The 13,287-nt window shown below is 42.3% G+C and overlaps 2 protein-coding genes across 15 annotated transcripts in view; one reads left to right on the top strand and one right to left on the bottom strand.

The window, feature by feature from the left end:
- The window catches only part of DOP1A (DOP1 leucine zipper like protein A), a 60,264-nt gene extending 51,651 nt beyond the window's left edge, over positions 1-8,613 (bottom strand). For 4 of the 8 annotated variants that reach the window (XM_052682508.1, XM_052682528.1, XM_052682575.1 and 1 more), the window contains exons 1-2: positions 8,532-8,593; positions 1,697-1,773 (exon numbers count right to left, since the gene is read on the bottom strand). The gene's annotated coding sequence lies outside the window, so the exon portion shown is untranslated. Of the gene's footprint in view, positions 1-1,696; positions 1,774-8,531 lie in introns of all 8 variants that reach the window. The other 4 variants (XM_052682532.1, XM_052682563.1, XM_052682552.1 and 1 more) reach the window with 3 other exon arrangements.
- Positions 8,614-10,791: 2,178 nt separating this feature from the next.
- Positions 10,792-13,287, top strand: part of UBE3D (ubiquitin protein ligase E3D) — a 75,869-nt gene continuing 73,373 nt past the window's right edge. For 6 of the 7 annotated variants that reach the window (XR_008206705.1, XR_008206703.1, XR_008206706.1 and 3 more), the window contains exons 1-3: positions 10,792-10,890; positions 11,038-11,237; positions 12,383-12,473. Coding sequence is in view for 4 of the 7 variants with exons in the window: in XM_052682811.1 (XP_052538771.1) it covers positions 10,829-10,890; positions 11,038-11,237; positions 12,383-12,473 (353 nt within the window). In the remaining 3 variants the exon portion in view is untranslated. The remainder of the gene's footprint in view (positions 10,891-11,037; positions 11,238-12,382; positions 12,474-13,287) is intronic. The other variant, XM_052682847.1, reaches the window with a different exon arrangement.

Below are 13,287 nucleotides of genomic sequence, written 5' to 3'. Positions count from 1 at the left end.
CAGCATCACAAACTACAGTGGTACTTGTAACAGAAATGCTAAACTCATGGCTGCATACAGTGATTGAGCATCTGGTGGGAAGGCAGGGCCAACCCAGGGGAGCTCAGGTGCATGCAACAAACCTCAGTGACCAGAAAGGGTGGGACCAGGATTGACTCCCCCCTCCCAGATCTCATTTAAGGCTTGGCAGTGGAGGTGAAGGTATCTTGCTGCAGATCCCTACCCACCCATGGCCTTCCAAAGGTAAGCAGGGTTTTTTTGTTTGTTTGTTTGTTTTTGTATCTATTGCTGCTGTATTTGGATTGTCCTCATTTGCTGTAGTTTAGGATTGAGAAGCCAATACTATCACTGTACTTTTCATCACATTACAGCATCACAGTACACTTTCTCTCTTTAGCACTCCATAAGGTAAATGTGAAGAAAACCACATTCCAACGTGCTCAAATTAGAGACAGCTATAAATCAGACTTGAAGTGTCATGACTGTGTCAAGCTTATCAGATAAGTATTCTAGCAGATTTTTGCTCCCTCTTTTTTGTCCCTTTACTTAGCAGTTGCTTCTGAAGATCAGTGCAAATCTGTCTTTAATCCTCTTGAGCTTCATTTTTTTTCAGAAGAACACTTTATAAAAAGTATTACTTTAGTCAGAGGCAGTACAGCACCAAGTTACGTGGTGTAGAGGGAACTCTGAGAAGCCACTGATCTCCAACCTTCATGACACAGTAGATATAAAGTATCAGATATTCTCTCTTCGTCACTCCTCTCATTCACCTTATCTCTTCCAGAACTAAGATTCCACGTTTCTTATTTTTTTTTTCCCTCTTAGTTATTACTTTACTTCTCACATTGTTCATGTCCTGCTCATATCTCAGCATTACAAGGAAAGCAGCAAAAAAGAAAATAATCATATAGGTTTTCACTCTTTTTGTCTGTAACTAGCATAGCAAGAGTGAATTAAAAGGTCTATATCTACTAACTTCTTACACTTCTGGTTCTGATGTCAGGCTAATGACAAATTGTCTCCAAGGCAGAATAGAAATGCAGAGTATTATTTCAAAATATATTCTGAATGCTAAACCAGTAGTTTTCCTTATACCCCAATGGCACAAAGGACTTGACCTCTTTTTTTACTTAAAAGTTTGAGTGGTTTCACTTTATAATAACCATATTCTCTTTGGATTAAGATCAGAAGGAGAAGAGCTTTGCTTTGAAATAGTTACAGAATACCAACAGATTTCTCAAAGAGACTGTTGTGAGGCTGCTAGTATCTGTTCTCCAAATGTAAAGTAAAATGTTAACACTAAAAAGAAGAAAGGACCAACATACAAAAGCAATACGATTCACCTTTTCCCCAGCACAAAAGATTGAGGAAGAACTTAACACAGTGAATAATGGTTTTTTTTGAGTCAAGAAAGCATCATTATCATCTTTTATTTAGCTACTACAAATGCAACCTCTTATGGCTGTGTGGAAAAGAGAACTCTGTCTTCCTGAAGTGCTTGAAAAATTTGAAAGCCAACAATTTAGACTGATCCAAGATTATCAAAGGTGAGACAAAAACAGCAGAAACACAACATTAAAAGAACAGTGCTTTTTTTTGTCTTAATAAACTGGTCAAAGTATTCTGTTCCTATTAGGAAAAAACACAAACAACAAAATGAATAATCTGTATTTTTAAACAACAGTTTGTTGCTTACCAGCTGAAACTAATGAAATTATCCTGGTCTTCTAGTTTTGTATTTTCCTTTATTCATACAATATCAATTTGGAAGTCCTGCGTAGAAAAGAAAAACGTATTTCTTACCACCCTATGGTTATGATCATGTTTCCTTGAATTTTTATACAATATATAAAATGTAATATATTTATCTTTTAAAATGAAGAGATGAAGAGCATCACTCCTCATTTTTGTTGTTGGTTTTTTTTTGTTTTTTTTTTTTCCCCTTTTGGCATGCACCTCACAAAGTGAGATCAAATCTTTTCATATTGAAGGCTCACCTGGTTTCCTGGAGAGTCTGTCAGGACATGGACAACAACTGACTAGTTAGATGACCATGCCTCTTAACAGATAAGGTAAAGGAAACACCAGTGTATGAGAATAACACTTATTGCTCATGATGAATATTTACATTATCTGAGAAATACATCTACTTCCAAAGTATTTGATAATCACAGAAGCAGGCCTTGATGCTTACTACCTTCTACTTTAACTTCAAGGGAACAACAAAATGACAAGAACAGACATCACACAATTCTGGATACATCGAGATACCTGTACACTTAAGGCACATCTTCATCAAAGAAAGCAGTTACCTGGCCTGTGGATCTCCTTTTGCTGAGGGTTATATAAGCCTGCAAATCCCTTCAGCACTGAGGCAATACAGTCTTTCCTTTGTGTGATGTTAGAATGCTCCTCCTACAACTGTATTTTTCACAGCAAATGATCATCCTTCCCAAGCTTACGTGCTCGAGAGCCTTCTGTGTCGCATCAAGACAAACTATTGGACCATTTATGAGACTCTAAATGGCTCTGGTTGAAGCTAAAGAAACTACATTGACAAGAACTGTTTACATTAACGTAGTCAATATAAGTAGGTCTTAACTTTATCACAAGATTGAAAGACTTTCCAACTACTCATAAACACTCTAGCAGCTGTTGTACCCCAAAGCTCCTCTCCAGGTTTGATTTGCTGCTGTACATTCTCACATTCTTTCTTTTTTTTTTTTTTTTTTTTTTCCAAGCTTCCCAGAAATCAATAGGCTTATCTGCTTTCCTCCCACCTGCAATACAGAACAGGTCACTTGCTGGTGCAAGCCAAGGGGCTGATCATTGTGGAGTGTAGACGTGCTTACACTTTCCTCAAGATTTGTCCTTAGTACAGCATGAACCTTAGCTAACAATCCTGCTTGCTTGGAATTCAGAGCTCTGGCAGTTCAATGTCTATTCAAGGTCTATTTCTGAAGTTATCTAGTGATTCAAGCTATGGAATGTACAGGAAAAGAAAAAACCTAGCAGATAAGAAAGATTTCATGTTTCACAGTGTTTGATTTAAGCTGTATACAGTGCCCACATACCAAGCTGATAACTGCAGAAACATCTTTACTCAATATGAACAGATTTAAACACACAGAGAACAGAAGTCCTGTCATTTGACAATTCATTACACTTCGCTTTTCCTCAGAAGTGTTTAAAAGCATAAACAGTAAACTACTATAAATTCCAAGCTAGTGTCTTGATACAAAAATCTTGCACTGGAAATATATATTTTCTTCTATCAATAAACAAAGACTTTCCAATTATAACTAATCTGTTTCTAAAATTAAAGTCCTCTTATATTGAGAATGTGTCAAAAATACATCTTAATGCCTTCTGAAGAGCAGCTTGAGCTTGTTACTTCAGTCAGTTGTTATTAAATACAGCAATGAAAAATATAAAAGATGAGGTATGACTAACAACTATATACTCACTGTACATTGAACTAGCCCAAACCTCACTGCTATCCTGCAGAAACGTAGAGAACTCTATGAAATGTATTATTGTGACAAGTAACTCCTCAATACACTTTTCTATCAAATAAAAATTCACAGGTAAGAACTATTCTTCCACAGAAAGAAATGATACCAAGTCAGGTGTTCATATTCCTTTTAATTATCCATATTGATGACCTCTAAATGACCATGAAATGTTTTTCTGAGAGACTCTCACTTAATTCTTGTTTGAATGAGAATCAAACACGTATGGCCTGTAATACAAAGACTAGATTAAACAACTGAATAGATTCTGAAGCCAGTAGAGAACACATCCATGAAACAAGCTTATCACTATGTTTAAAAAACAAAACAAAAAGACCTGTCTATAGAAACACATTAAGTACCCTTTTTCTTCTTTTGGCTGTATGGGAAGTGACAAAGAAAGAATGAAAGATTCTCAGTTTACCACTGAGAGAATTCTGATGGGAATAGATAAGATATGCAAATGTTTTTCCTGCTTTTGCTCTTTTATGCTGTTCTGGAGTCTGACATACACCAGATATGAGTTCATCAAGAGTAATAAGCTCAAAAATTCTTAAGGAACATCCAGCAAGCCTTCTTGTAATCAGCTTCTCTATTTAATATTTAAGAACAGAAATCAAGATCTTGACTTAGATCTAGAACTGGTCAGTATTTCCCTCTAATTCAGGTACACATTTGCAGGAAAGAAGAGAAAAGCACTCAGAATTTGACCTCTACTGTTTTGATATTTTTGCAGAGTTTCCCTTCCTAAATTTCATTTCAGCTCAGCTTACAAAGCTATCATCTTTATAACTAATTCAAATTCTAACAGCAAAGCTGCTATTTAAATAAGAGTAAACAGCACAGGCAAAGGCATTTTTGACTGTCTTCTATAATAGAGTAACCTTCATTTAAATCCTTGTGCTGACATTTCAGTAATTCCAGTGGGAAGATAGAATATCTCATTGATTGATTTAAGCATGAAAAGTAGCCACTGTGACAGTGTCAAGACAAAGAGAAACATTAAATCCTACCTCAGAAGTGTAATGTATGTGGCCTATCACCCATTCACTGCAGCAGAACCAGTTGCTATGGGTTGACATGGCTTGGCTTACCCCCCTGTATTGGTGGCAGCCTTTTTCAGTTGTCCACAATCAAATTGACAACGTCACAGTTAGCAATTTCCCAACCTTCATTTAAAAAAAATTACAAGTCTGCATATTGGAAAGCAGGTTGTCCCTATTTCTTTGAACAGATTACGTTAAGTATTTATCTGACATCACTAGGTCCATGGTAACCACATACATTTGGAAGGCTGGAGAAAACAGCAGGAAAATGAGTGCTCATGCTGCAGTGTGCATGCACCTGCAACCCTGCTGTGCATGACCACTGCCTCTGCCCACAGTGAGCTCTGTGCTCTCCCTGCCATGCGGTGCCACTCACTCAGCTCCTGCCCACCCCACCATGCAGCAACTGGGAGGTACATCATTTGAGTCACCTTCTCTCCAGGTATCTGACTGCAGGAACAAGGAAAGGTTTCTAAAATGAATCACAATTAATTTTTGCTTTTATGTTTCAGCCTCATTGCTTCAAGTAATCATTATACCCTTAACTGGAAACTCTTTTTAATTAACTAGCTCTTCTGACCTCCTCCAACCATTTACTGACTGAAGACTCAGCTTGAGGTACTCTTTTTCTCTTGCTTATGTTTTACTGTCAGCCAACTAGTATTAATGCAGTAAGGAAGTTTAAAAACAATACAAACAAAAAACACAACAGCAACAACTCAAACCCATTTAAACCCAAACTTGTACAGCATTTGCTTTAAAGAAGTTTGCCAATTCATAGATACATTTCAGCCTGGAAAACAAGAAAGGACCACATGAGTTTCATTGCCTTACACTGAGTAGGTGGTATTCTCCTCCTCAAAGAGGAGCCTTACTTCTACCCAGCACCGAGTTTGCATTGTGACATCTTCAGCATTCCAACACTGAATTTAAAGCAAAATCCACCAACTTTAAAAAAAAAAAAAAAAAAAAAAAAAAAAAAAAAAAAGCCTATGTATTCATTTTTTATTCTTTGCTCACAATAACTTTAAAATTGAAGAATTCAATCTTTTATTCATCCATTCCTGTTGTTCTAATGCATACCTTCAAGTGAATTTGTCTTCCTGTCTCCAAACCACCCTGATATTTCTTTTCAGTGTTCGCAAAAACGTTTGTTGGAAGTTCCCCATCCTGAGTCTTGCCAATGCCAAAATTGGGTAACACTCTGTCCAATCTCCTTTTTTAATTACTTTGAAATCTTAAGATGTTACTAATTCGTTTATTTCTTATTCCTACCAATTTCTATCTCTTGATGCTCATTTAAATTCTGAAGTAGCAGTACAAGCCATATGCATACCGACACATAACCTAGAGTGTGGTTGTATTTTGCTGTGTGTCTGACTGCACATGTTCTGGAGATGGATGACAGAGAGCTTTGTAAAGTAGTCTTCTGATGACTGCTCTGGAAACAAATCTGTTGGACCAAAACTTGTTTGCCTTCTTATTGTCAGAAGTAAACCACAAAGGACATAAATGATTAAATTCTCTCTGATTTATAGATACTAGAAATAAATTAGATAAAACACCATTCCTTAGCTTCACTTTTTTTTAGATGGCTATATTCAAGTACAAGTTTCTAATGTTTCTCCTACAGAAGAAGTTACTAATGGAAAAAATCCATCAATGACTCCAGTTATGCATGCTCAACTATGCAGATACTCTAAAATCTCTCTAGTGAGGAAGCACAGACCATACAACATAAGCAAACTAAAATATAAATGATAAAAATAGTGTTGCATTGATCAGCAAAATCTTCTCCTGAGTAGCTTTGGTGTTGTATTTTTCTTTGTTCAGATACTGGGGATAAATGGTTGATCCTGCACTGCTTCTCTCTAAGAACTTGGGGAAAAGGAGAAGCAGCCCATTTCTATTTATTTATTTATTTATTTATTTATTTATTTATTTATTTATTATATATTTAAATATTCTCAGCTACAAGAAAAGGCAACGTGATTATTAATCTGAAAGGCAGTTTAAATGCATACAAATAAGTTCTACTGTATAAAGTTCTGCTCTTCCATTCTATACAGATTCCATTCTATAACAAGTGCTGTTTTTATTGTCTCTAAGTTCTGTCTCTGTCCTATTTCCTATTTTTCTCAAATGTTTTCAAACATTTTTGTCTTTTTAAACCAACAACAAAGGTAGAACAGTAATACATATCTTCAGTCAGTCTCATCCAAACAATCCTCCCCAGATAAGTAAGAAAACTCTAAAAATAAAGGTGGAAAACAGTAAAACTGGTCGAGACAACTAAGCCAGTGATGAACTAAGAGAATCATTCCCCCTCCACTTATTTAAGTGAGTAATACAGGCAGATTAATACAATTTAAAGTCCACCCACACCAGACAGATTGCATTCTTACCAGTTTAGTTTGCAGTGCATGTGATGAGTATTTCCAGTGGTCACTGTAGTATGTCAGTACTTGTGCACAAGAAAAGTTCTGCCAAAATAAATATAACCTGCCCAATGAACATAACCATGCGCTAAAATGCACAGTCACAGCCCTACTGGAAGATGTATGATTACTTGTTTGTGCAAGATGCTGTTTAAATACCTGCTGTCACAACTGTCACCAACAGGTGGGGAAAATATGACATTCAGTAAGCCAGAAATGCAGCTCTCTTCACCTATTTCTCATTTACAGGTTACTTAGATCCCAGAAGTGCCTATTCTCATTTCAGTTAGAAGAAAACCAGGAATTATGCTGCTGACATTTTGCCTTTTTCTAAAGTGGCATTCACCCTTATAACATTCATCCATGTTATATTAAAGGTGACTGTACTTTTTGGATAACCACAGTGTCCAGGCATCATACTATCATTAGACATGAGGAAGGATATTACTGTATTTCATCCTATTTTATGGAAATTTATCCATAATCAGAAAAAAAGCACATTTGATGTGTAAATATTTAGATACATAGCTATTTAGAACAGATACAGATGGAGGCCTGGCAACAAAATTACAAATTACAATGTTCAACCTTACACAGTCCTGGTTACCTGCAAACATCTAGAAGATTACAGTTTAAGAGTCTTCCATCCATTCCCAGTTGTGTAGGCAGAACTCAGGTAACACACTGTGCAGTTATCTGAGACCCATAACATTACTGCATATGGGAAGAAGGCACAGGAATGCTAATTACTCAGCAATGAGAACGCAAGGACTCCCCCAAAGCAAGTTCACCGAAAGTATGGCTCATCTCCAGCAGATTTTAGGACATTTAAGGAGGCAAATTGCTTAGGCCTCTCTGATTATTATAACAGGTGTGCAAATGCTATTAGTAAAAATGCTCAACAGACAAGCCGTCGTACATTTATCAAGTGGGCATCACAAGATATAAGGATATGATATTTAGACGATATTTAACCACCACAAGACTAAGGCCGCTCCAGCATCAACAGATGGAGTTTAACCCCGTGCTGCACAAACGGCTGACGTATGGTGTTACCCACCAAACATCACACTCTGCGGCCAGCGGGACAAAACAGCGGCCCGCAGCCCTGGTGTGCTCAAGGTCAAAGCGGGACAGCCCCACGCTCGGGCACGGACAGTGGGACGTCCCCCCGGGCGGGATGGCTGCTCCCCGGGCACGGCGTCTGCCTGCCCCTCAGGCAGGGCACGGCCGGGCGCCGGCGCTCTGCAGCGCGGGGCCCGCTCAGCGCCGCCGGGCGGCCCGCGGGGCGCGGTGGGAAGGGCCGGCCGCCACAGGTGAGCCGTCGCACGGCGCCCAGCGGGCCGGCCGCGTTCCCCCGCACCTGCAGCCCGCCCTTGGGCGGATGCGCTGCCGGCCCGGCCCTCCTCGGCGAGCCGGTGGGGAAGGCGGCGGCAAGCGGGCCCGTCTGCGCGGAGAGGAGGCCGGGCTCGGCTCCCGCCGCCCGCCGAAGGGGGAAAGGGAAGGAAGAAGAGAACGGCGGGGAGCCGCCTTACCTCAGCGACCCCGCCGGAAGAGCCGCGCCGCCGCCGGCCGCCCCGCGCCACCCTGACAGCTCCCGGCGTGCCCCGCGCGCCGACGCACCGCGCCGCCTGGCGGAGCGCCGCGTCAGCAGCGGGTGGGGGGGCTCCTCACAGTGAGCCCGAGGCGACTGTGCTCACGGTTGTAAGTCTGCTAGCTCGTGGCTTATGCTAACAGCCAGCAGCTGAAGGAGCCCGGCTTTGCTCTCATGGTGTGGGGTAATGCAGAGGAGATGGCAATAGTTCCTCGTGGAACTATTTCGTAACTCTACTGCATAAATTCAGATTCAGCTCAATGCTCAGTACTGCATAAATTCAGTCAGCCCCCAGTTCCTTGGGACGTACGCAGGCACTGAGTACAGCCACACACCCTGTATTTCCAAGTGAAGCAATGTGTCGGCCCTTACTTTTTGTTACAGGACAATACAAATGCACCTGAGATTTAATTCCTACCCAGAGGTCAGCAGTGCATATAGAGCCACTTAGTATAGAAAGCAACTTCTTAAGCAGAGAGTGATAGGACAAGGGGAAATGGTTTTAAACTGAGAGAGGGTAGATTAACTTAGATGTCAGGAGGAAGTTCTTTACTCAGAGGGCAGTGAGGTGCTGGCACAGCTGCCCAGAGAATTATAAGTGCCCCATTTCTGGAGGCACTCGAAGCCAGGTTGGATGGACAGCTGAGCTGGTGGGGGGCAGCCCTGCGCACGGCTGGTGTCTTCAGGCAACAGGAGAATGCTGTATTCTCTACCTGCAGATCTGCAATTGGAGAACAGGCTCTGTGCTGTGGTAGCAGATGACTTAATGAAAGGTACCTCTGAAGAAGCACTGGAGCTCTCCAAGCCCCGAGCACATGGCAGCACCACTATGAGGAAGTGGCGGATGATGGCAGCTGGTGACTGTTGTGGAGGATGAAGGACACCATCTGCCACCTGGACTTTTGGCCTACTGCCCCCAACCACTTGTACACAGAGGCACCAATGACGCTGCCTTCTCTGTGGAGCAGCATCATGGATGTGGGGAACTTTTCATAGAATCTCAGAATGGCCAGGGTTGGAAGGGACCTCAAGGATCATGAATCTCCAACCCCCTGCCACAAGCAGGGCTACCAACCTCCACATTTATCAGCAGACCAGGCTGCCCAGGGCCCCATCCAGTCTGGCCTTGAACATCTCCAGGGATGGGGCACCCACAACTTCTTTGCGCAGCCTGTTCCAGCACCTCACCAGTCTCTCTCTTAAGAACTTCCCCCTGACATCCAACCTAATTCTTTCCTCCCTCAACTTAAAACCATTTCCCTTGTCCTGCTGTTATCTACCTTTCCAAAGAGTTGACTCCCCTCCTGTTTGTAGGCTCCCTTTAGGTACTGAAAGGCTGCAATGAGGTCACCCCGCACCTTTCTTTTCTCCAGGCTGAACAAGCCCAGCTCCCTCAGCCTGAACTCTTGTATGAGATGGACAACAGGCTGTGCTACAGTTTGTGATTCAGGATCAGAAGAGACTGGTAAGAGTGGAAGCTTGGTGGCCACCTAGTGAAGGTAAAAAATCATAGAATCATTAAGGTTGGAAAAGACCACTAAGATCATTTAGTCCAATCACTGACCCATATCCACAAACCATATCCATCAGTGCCACATCCACACGGTTCTTAAGCATCTCCAGAGACAGTGACTGCACTATGTACCTGGGCAGCCTGTGCCACTGCCTCACCACTCTTTCTGATAAGTTATCCTAATATCCAACCAGAACTCGTCCTGGTGCAATGTGAGGCCATTCCTTCTTACCCTATCGCTGTTATCTGGTAGAGGAGGCTGACTCCCACCTCACCACAACTCTCTTTCAGGGAATTATAGAGAGCAATGAAGTCTTCCCTGGGCCTCCTTTTCTCCAAACAGAACTATCTCAGTTCCTTCATGCGCTCCCTGCAAGCCTGTGCTCCAGACCGTTCACCAGCTTCTGGAAACACCCTAACACTTCAGTGTCTTTGTTGTGAGAGGCCCAAACCTGAACACAACACGCGAGGTAGCAAGGGGTTGATGCAGGGAGTTCTTTGTCGTCCCAGCGCCTGGTTACAGCTGCTGCCCTCGGGGCGGACCAGCCCTGCGCACCAGCCGAGGCAGAACAGAGCAGCGCTGCAGAGAGACGGCCGCGAGGCCGGACAGCGCCGGCACCTAGCTGCAGGCGGCGCTGCGGCAGGAGGCCGCGGTTGCAGCTATCGACAGGCGGAAGAAGCAGCCGCTTCCTTCCTGCGCGGGCTGTTGGAGGCGCTGCGCCGGCATGGTGTGCGCGTTCCTGCTGGAGATCCGGCGGGGGACGCAGAGCGCTTTGCTCGTTATCCGGTAGCACGGGAACCCTTCCACTGTCCTTCTTTCCCTCCCTCCTTTTGGGGCTGAGCGGGACCTGCGCGTTGCGCGGCGCTGGGTAGCAATTCCTTATGCGGGATAATAAGAAAAACCAATAATACGAAACCTGTTTTGCCTTTCCAGCGAGGCGAGCTTGCGGAACCTGCCGGCCGACATCTCGGTGGCTCCGGGCCGGCTGGAAGTGAGGAGCAGCTCCGCCTGCGGGGTGGCTGCGTTGCCGCCAGGGGTCAGCCTGGCTCCGTCCTCCTGTCGCGGGCTGCGGCGCCTGCACGGAGATGGCCTGCACCTGCACCTGCGGCTGCGCGATGTGCCCCGCGCCCCGGGTAAGGCTGCGCGCCGGCGGGCAGTACCGATAGTCACGGCTTCTGGGTGCATCGGCAGCGGTCTGCTCTAAAAAGCAAAACTGCGTGAGGTGACGCAGAGAGGGAAGTTTGCTGAGTAACTTCTGCGTGGGAGTTTAAGAGCTGTGTTCGACTCCCTCCCCATGCTTTCCCTCTCCTATTTCACATTTAGTTGCTAAAAATGCAGTAATATGACTCATTCTGGCTATAATGCAAAAATTGTCAGTGGCCATTTATGTAAGTGTGTTTTATATAAGTTTTATGTTTTATATAAGCTTGTGAAACTATCTTTTATGTATCTAGAATGTTCTTAAGTGCCTTTTCTTTGTGATTGCTGCCTAATTCTAAAATACCAACTGCCTTTGCTGAGAATATACCTTGATGTCAGAAAGCCTGTTTATGCATAGAGTTAGGCTTACACTTTTTCTTCTGCCTGATATTGATTGTTGTTCTCTGGATGCTTTTGTAGGTTTTTATTTACTTATTTATTTATTTATTTTTAATTTAGAAACTTGTATTTTGAGTTATCTGATCTGTCTCCTGAGACTGTGTTCTCTTTACTGACCTGTAGAGGGTATTGCCGACTGTCTGTTCTTTGAGTGATACCGCCATGACTGTGTATCTTACCTGGCTGAAGATTGAAGACTGCTGACTTTTTTTTTTTTTTTTTAAGCACCCAAATGTTTTTTGTTGTGTATTGGGAAGTAACTCATACGGCAGAGGCACTCACCAATAGGCCAGGCTGGATGTGGCTCTGGGCAGACTGGTCTGGTGGTTGGTGACCCTGCACGTAGCAGGGGGTTGAAACTAGATGATCATTGTGGTTCTTTTCAACCTAGGCCATTCTATGTTTCTATGATCATTGCACAAGAAAAGCACAAATATTAGTTTGTACAATGTCTGTAATGATAAGCAGTATGGGGCATGAGTTGGAGGTGGCAAGTTTATCCCATCTCATTACTTGTTTCTACAGGTAAATAAGTTAAGGTTGTGTGTAGAATGTCACTGTTTTGCTTTGTTTTTTTAGATTCTTATCTTGCTTAAGAGTGAAGTTCTTGAAAAGACTTTTTGTGTATGAGTGAAAACTTTGCCCAACCTTGAGGATTACTGTCTTCTCTTGTTTGTAGAATCGGTTTATAATCTGAGGGAAAGCCTGAAACCACAGAAGAGTTACATCTTTTACTGCCAGTCCTGTGGTGACATCATAGTAAAAGAAAGGTAAGCACCGCAGTGTCTTGCACTTATGTCAGTAACTGCTGTACTGATTGGTGTTTTTATTATTTTCTCTACTTAGATAGTTAAAAGATGTTAATTTTGAACTTGATAGTTAAGAATGCCTTGAAACACTTCTACAGATGACTAAAATCAAAATTGTCTGAAACAACTTTTATGTATTTATTCATTTTGGCTTAGAAGGTAGAAATAGCTAACTAACAGCATATGGTGCATTGTCCTGCAAGGTGGGAAATCTGAATTCTCTTCTTGGTTGTCTCCGGTGCCTCAAACAAGACATTTTTTTTTGTGGCTGGATTTTGCTGTGTGTAAAAACAAAACACTGAAATATTTTGAATTGCAAATAGGAAGTTCAACACATTTTTAATTTTCACTGATTCAAAAATACTCAGAGTCTATGGTTAGCTGACAGCTCTGCTGTATCTAAGGGACTCTGCTCATTGCAGAGGAGTTGGCCTAGATGACCTTTAACAGTCCCTTCCAACTCAAAAAGATTCTATGAAAACTGTAACTTCTTTCTTCCTGTGTACTTTGAGGGATCCTTTTCAGTTCTGTCCACTCTGTTAGGAATTTTCTTCAGTCACAGTGCTGTTGTTATAGAGTAGCTGGCCAGGATGGAGGTGTTGTCAGCAGCTCTCTTCTTCTGTCTTTTAAGCAAAGCTGGCTTCCACATTACTTTGGAAATGCTGAATTTGGGAAGTTCAGGAGCAGTTTCTTAGCTATACGACTTGACCTTCTCTACTCCTTACAAAGTGAAACACAGAATGAATGAATGAATCATAGAATGTCTTGGGTTGGA

This window comes from Tympanuchus pallidicinctus, unplaced genomic scaffold (genome assembly GCF_026119805.1).
Source record: "Tympanuchus pallidicinctus isolate F22 unplaced genomic scaffold, pur_lepc_1.0 scaffold1, whole genome shotgun sequence".
NCBI classification, from domain to species: Eukaryota; Metazoa; Chordata; class Aves; order Galliformes; family Phasianidae; genus Tympanuchus; species Tympanuchus pallidicinctus.
The sequence above is the reverse complement of the archived record's forward strand: the minus strand, read 5'-3'. Positions and strand labels throughout refer to the sequence as shown.